Source organism: Limanda limanda, chromosome 15 (assembly GCF_963576545.1).
Source record: "Limanda limanda chromosome 15, fLimLim1.1, whole genome shotgun sequence".
In the NCBI taxonomy this organism is placed as follows: domain Eukaryota; kingdom Metazoa; phylum Chordata; class Actinopteri; order Pleuronectiformes; family Pleuronectidae; genus Limanda; species Limanda limanda.
The window spans coordinates 20,614,379-20,632,624 of NC_083650.1; the positions used below are offsets into that span (position 1 = coordinate 20,614,379).

At 39.0% G+C, this 18,246-nt stretch overlaps 1 protein-coding gene across 1 annotated transcript in view; it reads left to right on the top strand.

Annotated features, from left to right (window-relative positions):
- thada (THADA armadillo repeat containing) overlaps positions 1-18,246 on the top strand; it is a 110,074-nt gene that overhangs the window by 32,602 nt on the left and 59,226 nt on the right. Inside the window, exons 27-28 of the mRNA XM_061087843.1 lie at positions 7,001-7,090; positions 13,543-13,674. Coding sequence (XP_060943826.1) covers positions 7,001-7,090; positions 13,543-13,674 — 222 coding nt within the window. The remainder of the gene's footprint in view (positions 1-7,000; positions 7,091-13,542; positions 13,675-18,246) is intronic.

Here is an 18,246-nt window from a genome sequence, read left to right on the forward strand (position 1 = left end):
CACTGGAGGCAAGGGCAGTTCCTCAATGCAAAATAAAAAGGAAATCACATCTGTTATTCAGCTTTAGGACACTTCTCAGTCGAGCTGTACTGAACATGTTTCATACCTTTGGAATGTAATTGTAAAGGTACAATATAACATTGTCCATGGATCGTTTGTACAGTATGTCAACAAACATATAATTACAAACAAAAGGCTCATTGGAAATTGTTACGTGTTATGAGAGCCTGACATGTTCACTGATCATACATCTAGGAATGATATTGATTTGGAGAATTAAAGTATTTACAATTGAAACTTGAAACAGCATTTACACTCTCATCCTTTCATAATACACATTTAGATGAACAAGTATCTGACAGTGACTACAAATCTAGAGACATGCAAGCTCCACCTCTGAGTTCCAATTCTGATTGGCTGGAAAAACATCACATGTACATCACAACTGCATACAAAGACTACACTGTTAATTATAATTCTTATTACTGTCACTAAACAATGAAATTATCGTACATGATGGGAATTTAGGCATTACTCATAATATAACGTACAGAGGGCAAAGTTCGTACGAATAGGATAATTATCCTACATCTGGTAACGCCATAGACCATAAGAAATTTAAAGGGTCTTTTTAAACTCAAGACCATGGTGATATTATTTGAACTTCAATTAATCGTCTCAGAGATAAACTTTTTCATAGATACAGTAGCAGCAACTGTATTGACAAATCATTAATAATGTAGACTCACCATGACATGCCTCCTGTATGATTTTTCTTGTTATGGATATTGATTTCTTAATTGATGTTTGAAGCCAGAACTTGAAAATGTCATTCACAGTAATCAACACAGATGATGAAATTCTTTCACATATTCAGGGCAAAAATATTTGAGATACCAGACATGTATACAATCAAAATCATCAGCCTGCACATCCACAATATTCTGTTTGTCATGTTAATAGTTAAAAATATTCATAGTTTTGAGGTCAAGGTTTGGTGGATGTGACATTTTTAGGGGGTAAAATGTTTCTGTGATCATCTGCAACCATCGCACGCCCAGACAACACACGGTAGAGCTGTGAATCTGTTCAGAGGTTTAGCAAATTCTTCACAATTTTAGTTGCAAGTTGGTCAGTTGTTAATTCTGCTCTGCTGCTCAGGATTGTTTGGAAAATATGACGATTGTTTTTGATACTTCTGAGTCTAAAATGAAGACCTGCTTCCAGTGTTTTGTCAAGCAGCCAGCCAGGGTTTAGAAAAAGCTTGACAAAATACAATTACTTTGGATGCTGCAAGCTCAATGTGATCACACAGAAAACCTTTACTCAACAGGGACCTTCACTCAGTTTTTTGTTTGTTTTTGTTTCATTTTGCACAAAACGCACACTTAAAGAAATGTCTTCCCTCCTATTGTGACCCAATTTAAATTTGTAGGTAGATTCAATCCAGTTGTATATCACGTAAATTATCTCCAAACACTTTACATGTAAGGTCAAGGCAATTCAATATTTACAGAAAACTAACAGTTCCCATAATGAGCAAACACTTTTATCAGCAAGGAACCTCCCACTGAACCAGACTTCGAGAGAGAGAGAGAGAGAGATTGTCAGTGCATCATGGGAATTTAAAGCTAGCTTTATCAAACTGGATACTTTTTAAGCCTGATCTTAAATGCAGACGGGATTTTTGTGTCCCTAACTCAAACTGGTTCCACAGGAGAGGAGCCTGGTATATGAAGGATGAAGAATAAGATCCAACAAACGTTTTCCGTTAGGTTGATATTTATGCAGCACTTTTTACCATTGAACACACTGAACTAAGATGGCCAAGATGGGAAACATGGTAGACTCTCACAGCATTTCCACCTTATACGAGATGGAAGAGGGGGATGAAGCTAAATGTTGAATGTTTACCTCATCAAGACGCTTGTATGAATACAGACTTAGTTGTGAGGCTCAAAATACTGCGCAATATGACAGCATATAAAATTGGTTGATGTAAAGGATCTGTACCTGGGTGATTTTCCTTAGGTACGTCTGTTATTGTAGGTGTCAAGTGTGATATATCTGACCTCTCTGGAAAAATCAAACTAAGCTAAGCCAAACAGATCCTGTCAGTTCTTCACTTAATGTAAACTAAATTTGTGAAACTGGTCAAATTATACCTTCTGCTAAAGATTAGAATGTCAGCATGTCGCCATCTATATCATCGACTGTGTACAAAGATGGAGGAAACGACTGCCCCCCAAAAGTGAAGCCAAATGTCTCAATTGCCCCCTGGTGGCTGGCTGGAGTACAGGTCATACATTATGTTAGTTGATAGGACGAGCACCAAACTAGAAAGTTAAAGCGCACGTCGCATTCTTCTCAAAGATGGGTTCTGTCATTTCAAGTAGTTATTGTCACACTGAGGTTTATTTTTATTTTAGTTCTCTTTATTTTTTATTTTATGATTTAAAAATTGTCCTAATTGGCAGCTGAGCGTGATCGGTCGAGCCCATGTTCCAACAGAACCTCGGCTCCATCCCCACAAAAGCAGCAGACAGGCTCCAAGTGCACCAAAACAGTTATATTGATGACATTTCAGATTCATGTCTGGATAATGGGAGGAAGTGGAGACGCGTCTATTGTCTATATTGAGTTTAGAAGCTATTTGCTTCACCAGAGATAATCCAAGGTAGAGTTTCACAGGGGTCTGGGCCTTGTTCCAAGAGGCTCAGTCTGGTTTCTATTTTCTCTGTTGCTATTGGCTACTTTCTGTGAAAAAGTCTGAAAAGTGTTAACCGAGCCAAGGCTGCTCCTGTTTATCTTGTCTGTTTTTACTTGTGTTTTTAGTCTGCTGTCCCTTTCTCTGTTATTCACTTATCTCCCCCTCCTCATGTCTGCTGCTTTCTTTTTTTCCTTAATACTGTGTGGGTTTGTTTTTATACACCCGTGGGAGAATTTGTGATGAATGAGGAATAGAATGATGGCCTAGAAAAATTTGCATTTGAAGTCTGTACATGTTGTTCTTTATATATTTAGTTATTACTATAATTCAGTTGTCACGCCAGTGAACCAGAAATGGGAAAAGAACTGCGCGTTTGTAAAAAAGCTGCAACTCATTAATGAGAGTGTCTGATAGTTTGGCTTCTTCACAGTCCGTTGTGTTCCTGGTCTCTGTTATTAGCACAATTTTCCAGATGCAATCTTTGGCTACAGAAGATGCATTCTGATAGCTTGTACAGGCAATAATCTTTGGCTGTGTGTGTGTCTCTCTCTCTTTGCGCTGCAGCTGGAGCATAAACACAATTCCCTACACATACAACATTATGTGTTATTGCTGTTTCTGGAAAGTCAGCTTGCTGCTGTCTGTGGGAATTTCAGTGTGTTATAGTCACTAGAATCCAGACGTGTTGTTTGCTTGCAGATCAGCGGCCTTCACATCCCCTTTGCTCCGTGTTTCCATACATTGTTGCTGAAGCAATATCGCTGTGGAGATAAATGCAACTGTAAACATTATTGAAAGAGGGGAGATTGCTCTCTGAATTCCAACCAACGCCTCCAGCTTTATCTCAAGCCCACGTCAACATCTCACTTTGCACCACATGTGCTCTCGTCCATGGAGAAATGTGCAAATCAACGTTACTGAGGTGCTTTTGAGCGTTTCCGTAAATATTTGTCTTCAGAGAGTGAAGGACTCAGAGACACCTGATGATATCAGCGACGCATAGAGTATCACGTCTCAGACTGAAGGGGAAGCACAAGTACAACCATAAAAATGCTCCATTACAAGTACTTGTCTTGTTTCTCAAAGTGCAACTACACTCACAACTTCTGTTACATGGCTTCACTTAGTTCGAAGCCAACTCAAAGTAAACGATACGTTTGACCTTGGAGTCTCCATGGCAGTGTGAGGCAATCCAGGAAGGCTACTAATGTTTCGTCTTTATCAATGTTTATGAAGACATTATTTAAAAGCAGCTGGTCAAGGGAAGGCAGTTTAAAATGCTTGATATTTAGTTCAGTAGTTTAGTGATAATATTGATATGATATAAATAATGTGATGGGTAAAATGGGAAAAAAACACATACTGCTACTACTCAAGTATGAATACATTTTCTCTAATCTTAAAAAAAAGTGGCCTTTGAGTTAAAGAATCTAAATGAAACCTTCAGATATTTTCAGAGAATAAATGTCTCTAGTGGAACTGATTCAATCCGGAAAATAGTTTTCATGCAAACTTTCTTTTCAAAAAGTAACTTTTAGATTAAATGTGTTGGAGTTAAAAGTACATTATTTTCCTCTGAAATGTCATGGTCTAGAAAAATAAAGTTACATACCAAGTATCTCGTAGTGTACTGCAGTAAATGCACCTAGTTCCCCTCCTCCACTAACGTTTCAGGAACACTGACCTGTTGATAGGAATGGAACAACCCAAATTCACTTAAACTGAATTCAATATACAGATCTGGATGCGTTGCATTGATATTTTCAGGTGAAAGGAGAGAAAGCCTAAAACTTATCTATGTGTCACTAGCACAATATCTCATGGATCTATATCGGCCATTCTACGTGTTGCTGTTATTGTTTACTGTGTCTGCCCCCCTCTTCTCTTTGAGTTTATATTCTCTCTTTGTAAAACAAGGGCGCTTGTAGGTTTATTACGCCTCCCTCACTTGTCCTGGAAGCCTCCCATCTCCAGTTGAAGATAATGTTGCCTTCGTGAGAGTGCACACACAGATTTTAGCCCACGAACATGACTCGGCCTTTTCACTTACACCCCCTCCTCTTTTCCCTCTCCTCTCTCGTCCTCTGCGACCTTTCCCCCTTCTCCCCCTCTAATCTGAAGCGACACAACCTCTAACCTTTGTCCTCCAGGCAGCTTGTCTGACCGAGAGACTCTCATTAGAGAAAGCATAGGAGGGTGGCGGGCACTGAGTCCAGTATTTGCACATGTAGACAGTGACAATAAAGTTTATTTGAGTTTGCAGCTACACCCACACCTCATCTTTGTGTATTTGTCAAGTCACAGGAGGCGAGCAGTGTGTCACATCCATGTTGAAAGGGGTTTTGGAACTCACTTGCCGACCATGACAGCGCCTGCTGCTAACTTGAACCATGTCCAAGAGTGTGTGTGTGTGTGCGTGTGCATGTTTGAATGTGTGTGTGCGTGTGCATGTTTGAATGTGTGTGTGTCCAGAATTAGTGGCAGTCGTGACTGCAGCAGTATGCCATCTCCCCAGTCTTGTGATCATGTGCTTGGCAGACCAGCCCTCTGCGCTTTAGGAGCGACTTGATTTAGACGGGCGGAGTTAAATAAAAACTTTATTGGCCTTGAGGCTGAATGGCGGTTGCATCAGCAAGACCGCCTGTGTTAAATATATAGTTTGTCATTTTGTTGATAGTTGTGTATGTGTCTGAGTGGATAAATAAGCACAAACACACATGACCATGGCACAGTATGTACATATACTACACCATCTGCCACACACACAAATATTTCTGTTGATTTCTCGCTGTAGCCGCATAAACAAATGTAAATGCTTGATTTTGTTTTAGCCTTTGGCACAAGATCATGTTCTCATCAGTCACAATGTCTGACTGTCAGTTCTCTACACTCTATATCTTGTCCTGTGTCTCTTCCTTTTCTTGTTATGTTACTTTCCCCTCATAGTTGTTTGGAGGTTAAGGGACGTTGTGTGGAAAAACATGTTAAAAACAGTTATTGTGCCATTACCTCTAACAAGGAAGTTATGTTTTCACCCCCTGTTTGTTGGTTTGTTGTTTGCTAACAAGATTTCATAAAAACTACTGAACGGATAACCACAATACTTGATGGAAGTTGTGGTATGGGCTAACGAATGACCCATAAAATTTAGTTTGGATGCAGATCAAGAGGGGGACCCAGGATTTATATATATATTTCCTTTTTTGTTGGTTTCACAGAGAATAATTAATGGGTCTTGATTTTTTTTTTTTTAATCTGCCGCGCGTAGTGGATTGATGTTTATGAGTGTGTCCAATTTGGTGCAGAACCAAATAAAAATCGAGAGGATTTGGTGGATCAAGTGAATTTAAATGTGGTTTCACAAGGGAACTGTTGGTGGCCTTGGTGGAGATATGCATTGTACTGAATGCCAGTCTAGTTGCAGCTTATGTGAATGACATACATTTTGAATAAACACTAATTGATCTGAAATTCACAGATATTTAATTTCTGTTCTCCACACTAACACAAACTCGCTCTGTACCTCAGCAAAAACGTAGCTTCTATCTAACAGTCGTAAATAGCTTGCTGCATCAAAGTGGAAAATCTCTCAGCTTCTCATCCACTTGAGTTTTTTTGTACATTGTATTTTCTCCATTCTATTTCACAGCTTTGAAGCGGACAGGGCGAATTTGGAAAACGTTTTTTTAGTGCACCAGTCAGGTTTCAACAACATTTGGAATCAATTTCTTTTGACAGTTGTTGGGTTTTCTGCACATATTAAACTTGCTTATACTTGATATTGCAATTCTGTTAAGACACACTACAACCAAGGTCTTATGGTTTGTAAATAATGGTGTAAACTACCACAAACAACAACTTTACGTATTGCATTTCTTGCTGACATATATGCCAGGACACATATCTGCAGAAGTATCTGTTCCGTCTGTCACTTGACTCTCGGGGGATGCTGCACAGTGCATGTAAGCAGTTGCATAAGGTTTTCTGCTGATGTGAAACGATGTCCCAGTATGGAGTGGAACTGCTCCGGCTATTTAAGAGTCTCTTAACTTTATGGAAGTGCAACAATATATTCCTGAAGTAAAATTGCAGAAAGATTCAAATAATCCACCAATTGAACCTCTGTTTATTGTTTTATCAGATCAATATTCTTTACGTCTTAAAACTTTACCATTATCCTCAACAAACAGCCTGTTAAATAATCCTGAGGTCAGTGGGTTTATGTCTAATGCCCTCATGACTATTAGATACTCACACTGTCTCTTTTCTCTCTTTTTGCTTCTGCTGCAGGATGACAGGCCGGGAGTTCTTCACTCGTTTTCCAGCCCTCTATCCGTTCCTCCTGAACCAGCTGGAAGAGGCTGCATCCACCGTGGAAAGGTGAGGTGGTTCTCCTTAATCTACACACATAACACAATCCACATTCAGCCCGTGCCAAAGCTTTTCACACTTCCCTGATCCCATTAGGTGTTTAATTTTACCCACATTGTGCCATTCGCGGCAGCTTTTTTTTTCTTCTGTTAAGCTGATCAAGCAGTGGGGATTTTGTGCTACTGGTTGGCTGGAGAAAGTTTGTGCAAAACTAGATTTTTTTAAAGTGGGAAAGATAAACTGTGAACTCAGCTCTTACATATGAACAAGTAGCATTGCCTTGAGTGCGTGTGAGTGCCTTTTTTCCCCCCAAAGTTTCACTTGACAGACTATTTACTCAAAGCACAAGATTTTACAACCGAATAAAGTAAATGTCTTGACAAGATTTAGGTTTGTTCTTTTCTCCAGCCGGGAGTTGAGTCCACTGCGGTTCATTGGCCTTATCGTTTTCAGCTCAGCCCAAACTCCCTTTTTTTTAAAAGCCCCAGCGTCCTCCAACTGCTCCTCAGGCGGCCTTATCTTAATATGGATCCAATTAATTGACTCCTTTTTCAGACTGCCGCTTTCTCAATTCCCCTTACTCCCTTCGACCCTTGTTAAAGCAGTTGCAAATTTCCCACGGAACCAGATCTCGGCCGTCTGAATTCCCAACATCACGTCAGTGCATCGCGCCACCCAAACAGAGCAGCCACACCAAACCGTGGCAGTGCAGAGCAGGACAGGAGGCAGGAGAGCTGCTGTTAGTGGTTTCAAACAGTCTTGTGGAAGTTGCAGCACAAGTGTATTCTCAAAATAGGTCACATTGTATGAATGATTATAGAAATTAGATCTGGAAGTTCTAAGGTCATACTTTTGAGGCTGTGCATATACATTACGCATGGTGCAACACAAATGCTGTGAAGAAGAATCATGAATGGAAAACAATCCTGTATCCAGAGATAGAAAGTTCACAAACAGACATGTATATGAATAGGAAGTGGCTGTAATGGTGAGCTGCAGGTATGAGATATGTTTCAACACTTTTCATATACTTCTCTATCTGTGTGAAAGGGTTTGCATTTGATTAGATCTTTAAAAAGCCACCAAAATGAATGAATAAGTAAAGCCAAATTACACCCAACTCATTTGCTTCCTCATCCATCCAAGGGATTAATATCCTCACCTTTGTTTTGTGAGTAATAGTTTTATATGATCCTCTTCTGTGCCTCAATCTGTGTCTGGATCAGCATCGATTTCCTGTTTTATTACAGTAACATTTGCACAGAGCTTACGTTTCTTTGTTTTTATCTCACCTGTGGAGTTTTCATAATGCTCAGGGATATAGTGATCAGTCCGTACGTCCGCCTGGGATCATTTAGTTTCCGGAGCCGAATCCAATGACCCTTTGGAATCTATTCATGAAATGTTTCACTAATCGTGGGATGTCTGGTTGGGAAGTGGTGCCTTTTAAATTTGGGGTTTCTTGAAATTAGTTTGACTCTGAAATTTAGAGTAGGCTCTCAACTCAGAACTTTTCAAAGGTAAGCAACAGAGAGATATCAACCATTGCTTTGAGAAAGGATTCATTTGTTAATTTACACTGAACACCTACACACTAAATAATCTCTAATTGGGGAAATATCAGGCAGTTTATTTTACAGCGCTGAATAAGCAACTTGATTCTACATTATCAGCACATTAGATATTGACCTATCTGTAAGAATTAGCTAGTGTTTCCCAATAATTATCTAGATTATAGCAGCCTACCATATTCTAATATGTCCTGCCACAGTTTCATAATCAACCAAAATAAAAGTCTGTGCACCTGTCACTCAGAAAACTGTTCGGCGCGAGAGCGACATTCACGCTTGTGCACTTGCACCCAAGCTATCGCCATAGATTTAAAACTTTCAGTGGGAAATGCTTAATCATCTCTTCTTTATCATTCAGAGAAATATTAGTACTTTATGTAAATTAAGAAACAATTTATCTGCATTTGATAACTTTTTTAGGGTGCTGGGGATGTGTCATCACCTTGATCTCAAATACTCTACGACCGAGCAGTGTATACTTGTATAACAGCCCCATACCTAATTTAATTTTAAAAAATATGCTCTAATCTTGTGTATGTAATGTAGCGTGGAGGAAAAGATAATTTATATTGCATCAAAATGTTGTTTTTTGCTTTTTTATGAGACCTTTCGATTTATAAATTTAAAAATCCCCATGTTATTATCTCACTGAAGCAAACTTCACCCGGTTTATCTCTGGAGCTATTTCAGGTCACCACCCACATTTAATAATAATAATAATAATAATTCATTTTATTTGTAAGGCACTCTTCATCCGAGGATCTCAGAGTGCCTTATCTGCTCCTGCCTCCACGTCCAAAGCAAACAGCTTTCATATCATACTCCAAGTTCTTTTCTGTAATTCCCTAAACAAAACTGATGATTTATTCATCTGACAGCGAAGCAAATGGTTCGCTGTTTACTTTAGAGCTTCTTCTGCGTCTCTGCTACCATGTCCCCTTCACTGCTTTCTAAATGAAGACGAAAAACGACTTAAGGTCAGCGATCTGTTTCCACTCTCTTTTAAAAGATGTAGAACCAAAATAAGCCCTTCATCAAAGACCCGGATACTGGAGATGATTGAGGAGTGTAGGGAGAGAGGGCAGACATTCATGTTAGACCTCAGCATGGAATTTAAGAGCGCCATTAAATGCCACAGAGTCTCTTTTTCATCCTGTCAAGTGTTTGAGCCCCCAGCTGTATCCCAACATGGCCTAATACGTTTGCCATTTTGCCTCTATCTGGCCCCCCTGCTGTATCTGTGACATCACATCCTGTCCCGCTGGGCTCGGCTGAACTGTGACACTAAACACATTAGACCGGTTACTAATTGGGCCGCAATTACATTTCCCATCTCGCCGATCTACGGCAGTCCCAGCGGATGGTTCGGTGCTGAAGGAAGTAATGAAAAGCACAAGTTGTTTTCGCAGGGGGTCTGTTGTTCTGCCTCCGTTCAATGAGATCCTCATGACTAATAACAGGGCCCGAAGGACATTCCGCTCTCCTGACACACACACTCACATAAGCAGGTCCTACGTACTTCCAGACCTACACAACACTCCGCTGCAAGCACAACCCCACATTGCAAACTCTGTTTTCCCATCATGTTCCCAAAATTTGAAAAAAAGGTTTTTGTCCTCACTGCTGAACCAGCTTGAGTGGTGTTATTTATAAGCTAAAGCAGGAGGGGTCTACTTTAGCTGAAGATATACTGTTTGCATTCCTATATTTTTTTATCCTTCAAAGAGCTATGCTGCAGGTCAATAGAAAATAGAAGTGTCCTAAAGGTGAAGCATGTCCCTTTCCCACATTAGGTACCTGATGGTCATTCATTTTAGTGTGGGTTTGAAATTCAAGGGTCGGGACCCCTTCATTGTCACTTGAGGCCCCCCCTGCAAGCCTCAACAGCAATGCAGTGGGGTCGCTGGAATTTTTTTTTATAAATATTATTTGTAACTTATAGCCGTCATTAAAATGTCTTTTAAAAGTTTGGTATATGCAGGAAATTGTTCCTCCCAACAGCAATAAGACTGTACAACTCATGTACCTCTGTCAGAGCCACCATCACAGAACTGCACTAAATATACCTGTCTCCTTGCACTGTGTACCCTGTACAACACTCCGCTCCATATACACTTACTTCACATCATATGTGATATGTGTTAATATAAATCATATTGATATTATATATCATTTTATACAATAATATTGTCTTTTGCACACTCTGTCTACATATTCTTACACTCATAGTATATTATATTATCTATTGTATAGTCAAATACTTATATTTATACCTCTATTATATATCATATCATATTATATCATACTCTTTGTATATATAAGTCTATATACACATATTTATACATGTGTACATATTATTATTATTATATTCACTATTATTATATATACTGTTGCTGCCATTATTACTATATACTGCTATTATATTGGTATAATAACTATCATATATAAATATATATTATGTTATATTATAAACTATATATACTGTACTATTTTTATATACTGTCTAACAATAACACTACCATCATATCATCAGTACTATTACCATCATCTTGCCACTGCACCTTATCTACCTATTTATCTTGTTTTTCTGTTTTTATTCTTTCTACCTCAATATTTTTTATTTTATTCTATTGTATTGTATTTTATTGTATTCAAATATACCGGCTGCTATGACGACTTAAATTCTCTTCAGGGACAAATTAAGTAATCTATCTATCTATCTATCTATCAATATTAGGTAGGCAGGGTTTCTGCTACGTTTATTTTGCAGATGCGTCCCGTTGCCGCTTCAGGATTGGTGCAGACACGTTGGTATCCTTGTACCGTGCTGTATTACCCTGCTGCATGTCCTCCCATCCCACTCCCCCACTGATCTGCGCTTAAGTTTACACATTAACAATAAACTAAAAGTTATTAGGACCTGAAACAGAAATGGAATTTACTTTGTCTTTATTTGATTTGCTGTAGAGTTCTCACAAGACATGTATTTAAATACATTGAAAAAAAAGTCCTACATTTTTCATGCACGCAGTTAAACCAACACACACAACACAAGATGAGATGTGAAGCTCACAGCCTGGACATCAGGGTTAAATCCGGATTCATGATCAGACATCATTGATTAATAACTAAATACATGTAATGGTCAGTTTGTGTGAAGAGCGATGGAGACAAGCAGACACACACACAGGCTGCAGACAGGAGGGAAGTTCTAACTGCAGGGTTTTGACTTCACTGTTGCAGAAGAAGCGTTCCCCAGTTTATCCATTGATATGAATTCAGCAGGTTCTTTATAAAGATCTGTTCTACAGGTTAGTGATTAGAAAAGAGCAGAGGAGCCGAATCTCCTGGTGACCAACAGGCAACTCCGACACCACACGAGTATAATAAGAATAATCAAGATTGATGTTATTATTTGGTTTATTTATTTGGGGGGGGTTCCAATTACGATCGGGTGGTGGTGGGGTGGGGTTACTTTAGCATAACACTAGGGGGACCCCCTCCGATTGCCACTGGGTATTTTGCACGCTTTAGTCATTGTCTTCACTTTTGTAGCCTAACTTGTTGTCAGCCTCTCTCTCTTCTTTCATTTCCCTCCCTGCTTCCCTCACCGCAACTGTGACAGAGTGAAAATATGAAACCGCTGGCACAAACAGACAGTTTCCATTCTGACTCAGTTGGCGATGATGATATTTGGAAGGAGAAAAAAAAAAAAGGGAGGTGAAAAGCTCAGCTCAAGGACGGACGAGGATATGACTGTACTGGAGTGTGTGTGGTTTTGCATATGCAGTGTGTAAAAAACCAGAGGAATTTAGGCCTGTGATATTCTGTGTTGGCATTTTGATTATATGTGGTTTTCATATTGCTCTCTTGTCCCGTTTCACAGAGCAGACTACACATTATAACTGTATCCACAACTAGTTGTTTCCCATACACTGCTGGAGCTACAAGGTGTCTTTTCATGTAGCTCAAAAGAAGCCCATTTCCCAAAATAGTAAATACTTTTTTCATTCAAATTGATAAATGGGCTATAGAATGAATAGGTCTTTATAATTATTACTTATATTTATACGATTTTCCCATATAAGTCACTTTCTTGACAAGCTCAGTTTTTTTTAACCTTTAATTTCAATAATCAATCCTTTCTAACCATTTCACATGAAGAGACAAGATGCTGTCTGTAAGATCATACAGCAGTGGTAGGAAAATAGCAGCCTGTGAATCAATTCTGCCCTTCCAGCAAAAACATTTGGCCTTCCAGTGAAAGCTCCCCTTTATAGTTTTCATCAAAACCTTTTAACATAATTTCTCGGAAATCTGCTGTTGGCAAAAATGTACAGGCAAGTCCTGTGTGAAGCCTAATAATTGTGATATTATAACATCTATTAATAGCCGAGTATTCAAATCAAACACATGCAATCCAAGAATACAAGAACAGCTGATTTTACAACCATACATTCATTCAAACATAATGAAGAACAGCCCGCTGTCACTAAAGAGTATTTTTAACTGAGAAAACCACTGTAGCTCTCAACCACTAATGGGAATTAAACTGAAATGGAAACAAATAAAACGTACATACTTGTATTTCCACTTTGTCTGACCCCTGAATCTAGGATAATAGATGACATTTGATTCACATTTAACAAGCCTGTCAGCATCCTACATCCTGCAGGTGGATTGTGCCAATTTTCCAGCAGCCAAGTTTCCCAGATACTTGTAGAATCTGGGGGCAACCTCAAATGCATACATTTGTGGAGAGAGATATTGTAGTTCAACATGAATAAAGTCTAAAAACATCCACATTTAAACCCAAATCATACTTTTCCTTTTCAGTTCAGGCGATATTAACTGCATTGTTAGAATCTGACCGGTGTTTTGTGTGTTCAGTGACAGTGGTCAGGTGAAGCTACACCCCAGTCTGTTCCTGCTGCTGCTGGTGCTCAGCCGCCTCTACCCCTCTCCCATGGATGGATCTTCATCACCGCTGGGACTTGCCCCTTTCATGCCCTTCATCATTAGGTGAGTGTCTCTGTTTCACAAACTCATAAGCAAACAAACAAAACAACGTTTACACTTACACTTAGAAACATATGAGATCCTCACAATTATAAAGTTGTTACAATCCGCAGAGACAGTCACACCGCAGAGTTTCAGCTGCTGTTGTGCATGTAGCTGCAAGTGGTGTGTTATACAGGTCTCTCTCATGCCAGAACTCTCTTTAGTCTGTGTACCTGTCACTTGGAATCTGTTGCGGTTGAAGGTAGGGATGGGGGAAAAAATCAATTCAGTTACAAATCGCGATTCTTGTGAATGATGATTTTAAATCGATTTGATGATTTTAAGCCTCCCAAATCGATTTTAAAAAAAAACGGGGGGGATATATTGGGGGAGCAACATCACCCCAGAGCATGTTGACCAGCTCTTGTTTTTGCACAAGAATCTAAACATACCCAAGCACTAGCTTTGCATCGGCTACATGCAAACAACAATAGCCTACTTCTTGTTTATTTCAAAGTTTATATTTTAAGTAAACTTTTATTCATTCTATTTAATGTCAGTTTGTGTGCAGTTGACTGGGGCTATACAATAATAGGGCACATTTTTATTTATTTTCTCTATTGGCTGCCCGGCAGTCATTAAGTTAATGTTAATATTTGAAATAAAACTGGTAAAGCTCTAAGTAAATTTGACTGTGTTGTATTTGAAGGTATGATTCAACATTTTTCCATGGTCCAGTATTTAAAAAAACAAAAATAACCAAAAGAAATCCCAGGAAATCGTAATATCGAATCGCAATACTTACAGAATCGCAATACCCACAGAAATCGCAATACATATCGTATCGCCACCTAAGTATCGTGTTAGTATCGTATCGGGAGGTCCCTGCCGATTCCCGTCCCTAATTGAGAGTGACGTTCATGCGTGTGCACATGCATCCCTCCTACAGATATAGATTCAATTGATTCTGTGGGAAACGCTGATAGACGTGTGATCTTCATACTAAACATACAAATCACACTTTTGGGGCAATACAGGCAATTGTCTACTGCTTTTAAAAGTAGCTGAGGTTTGTCCAAAAATATGTTAGAATTGTCAAAAGGTGAAAACCCTGTTGAGGTGAAACCTGTTGACCTACCAATTGTGTTAATTTGTCAGCCAGTCATTTTCATTTGTGTTTCCAGGACTGGGCTCACCGTTGCAGTCCCATCATTAAAAACAGAAACCCTCTATCAAATTCTAGAGGGTCACACAGCTGTTCTCATCCCTGATAAAGCTGTCAACAATGTTTTCATTGAACCAGAAGTTATTCTAAGTATAGAACACTTCACAATCACTGAGACAAAACACCTTCAGTCAAAACATGAATGTGTCTTGATGTGTTTTGTTTGCACAGGTGCTCCTTTATCTCATATATAGACCTGTGCCTTATGTATCTGGGTAGTTGACAAATAAGGGTGAAACAGTATTTTTTTAATAATGTTCTAATAAGGATTACAGTTGAATGAAATTATAATGTTCAAATGCTGAATTTTTTTAAACTGCTAGTGTTCCGTGGATTTTTTGTATAATTTCAACAGAAAGAGTGAAATTCATGAAATTAATCAGAGGTTAACAGTCACCTTTCAACATACACAGTACATTCCAACATCTGGGGGGCTTCCCGGTAGTGGGATAAACTAAGGGCCCCTATAGTTGTCAATGTAACTGCCGTTTCAAAAATCTGATTTTCTATGTCACGCCACAGGACAGCATTTGTGTTACGAAAGTTATTTTGCTGTAAAGACTAATATTCTAGTTTTGTGCATATTAAAACCTAATATCAATAAAGTCATTATATACAATATAATGCCAAGGCAGTTATTACCTGCTCCAGATAATTCTGGTTTATTTTGTTAATATGTAAGTTTAATGCTTCACCTATGTTACGGTCACACCGCAGGACATTTTGCGTATTCACCTTAAAATATAATCAAAACATAACAGATATTTCATACAAAATCATAAGTTTAAAACAAAGTACCATAATATGCTTCACATCCATGTGTTGTTTAAGTGGTTAAATGCATCTAAATAAACATTAACACTTAATTACAGAAAAATCATGCGTCATGTCATCCACCCATCTTCTAACGTCACATTTCCCAAAATCCAGATGATACTGTATGTTCTAATATATGACCATAATGAGATAGATATCACTTTTGTGTGAGTGCGAGTGTGCATCTTTGTCAGAGTGAGTGTCTCAGCACACTAAGACAAACCCCTGTCTGATGTGAGTCTGTCTCTACAGAGGGTTTTGTTGTCGTTGGTGCCGTCTCATGTGGCAGTTGATTATGTTGTGACTGGTTTTATCTGAATCCACTCAGTGTTGACTGTGGAGGACACTTCACAGGCCACTGGGAAACTATGGTCCCAGTCTTCATCTGTTACATTCCTCAGACAGAGAACTCTGCAAATATTATTGGAGCATGTCCATTTAAATGCACTGCACCTGCAAGTGGAACTAAAGCTTGTTTATCTGCTGCAGTGACTGTGAGGACCTTCACTGAATGAGAGGACACATGGGAGTTTCCTCCCAAAAATGTGAAATATATGGCTTTATGTGTTTACACAATAATCACATAGGAAAATATGTAAATGTTCTAGACCGCTGTGTGTGTCTGTGTTTGAGAGTTGATTCTTAGGCTAAGACCTTGAAGTTGGAATGCTTTACATATAGTTAAGATAACTTAAGTGTGTGTTCTTCAACCATGTGTTTGTGTTGGTCGGACACAGGTGATATATTGTTGGTATGTTCTTTGACAGCAGATCGTGTTTGTAGTTGATTTTATTATCACCTTGTGCTGGTATTGGTTTGCAATACCAGCACTGTCCACCCCTCCTGGTTTGCTGTGGGATATAACCATCATTTTACTATCCAGATACAGACGGGTGTATTGAAATTGATAGTGTCTGTCTGTCTGTCTTTCAGAGCAATAACTCAAGCATTCTTTATTCAATTGGGGTTCATGTTCAGAACCTGTCATAGGTCACAGTTTGGGATCAAACAGGTTTAGCCTAATGCATTAGAAATACATTGAACGCAGATATACATACAATATAATATACAATATAAAGTGTTTTTCAGTTACAGATTGTATTCATGAATATGTACACATTTAATTCATGTAACATATTTAAAACCAATACATTGTTAAAATAAATAGCTACAGAACCCATAAGACCACAAAACATATTCTGCTCATCAGGTCTAACAATCTCATTTTACAGTGGCATTATCAATGCATTATTATTTTTGCTGACCCTTCATCTCTTTTACACTTGTCAAGTTGCAATAATATCACCATTTTGTCAATAACTTTAATTTATTGAAAGTTCAAATAATTTAGCATTGTAGCAAATTTTGAATATTTAAGACTTCATGCAGCATGGGTGAAGCATCATCATATTTCTAGATTTCTTTTTTTCCCCCTATATTTCATACATTGTGGCAAATTGTTGTCTTTTAAATTGTTTCAGTTTTTGTTTGTAGTGTAACCAGTGAAAGTACACAGAGCGATCACTGAATTACTTTCATGCAGACAAAATGTAATGATTCTCAAACAGGTTCTGAAGTTGTTATCAGCTTTTGTTCATTGAATAACTGCATTCATGGATCTTTATTAACGGCAGACGTTAGTGATCCAAGATTAAATAACTCTATTTCACCGAACATCAAAAGCAGGGAGGAATGAGACGAGGTTTCTTTGTGGTAAATGGGATCACAATAAAACAGTTTCAACACAACCCCTGCCTGAGAGAGGAAGCTGTTGGGTCTTGTGGTTTGTGTTTTGATGCTCCTGTAACGTTTGCCTGAAGACACAAGATCAAACAATTTGTGGAGAAGGTGGGAGGGGTCCTTGATAATGTTCAGTGCCTTCTGGATGCTTACGTCCCTGGAAAGTATAAGTACAGTGTGTGTGTTTGTGTGTTCTTTGTGGTTCCACTGAGTTATGACTTGGAGAAAGAGTGCCATAAATCCTATAACTTGACGTAAATAGGGGGCAAATCAACATGCTGAATTTCAATGACTAACTTCCTGTTGTTTTTAGAAAGGCTGGCGTGCGTCAGCCTCTTCCACCTCACGTAAGATCTTTGTCTTAATTCCTCCCCTCGTCTCTCCTCTCCTGCACCCCCACAGGAATATTTTACATTTGGAACTGCAGCTCGGAGAACACAAATAAATCCAATTTCCCATTTTTCCATTACAGAAACCCATTTGCCAGACTTTTATTATAACAAGTAAAGTAATCCCTTCAGCCTCTGCTCGGTGCAGTTAGCAGCTCGTCATCTGAGTTGTGACCGGCTGGTTGAGACGGTATGCAGCGCTCGCACATCCACACAAATGAAGCCCACATGTTGATGTTAAATATAGCCCCGGCCCTAACGTCTTTGGCTCCAGCCGCGTTTCTCGACACTACCCCCCCCCCCACCACTCCCCAACCCCATCTTCCATCAGGTGTGTGCGGACGTGTCTGATGAGGTCGATGACTGTCGGCCCCCTCCACCTCACCCTCAACCTCTTCTTCCTTCTCTCCATATGGTCTGAGC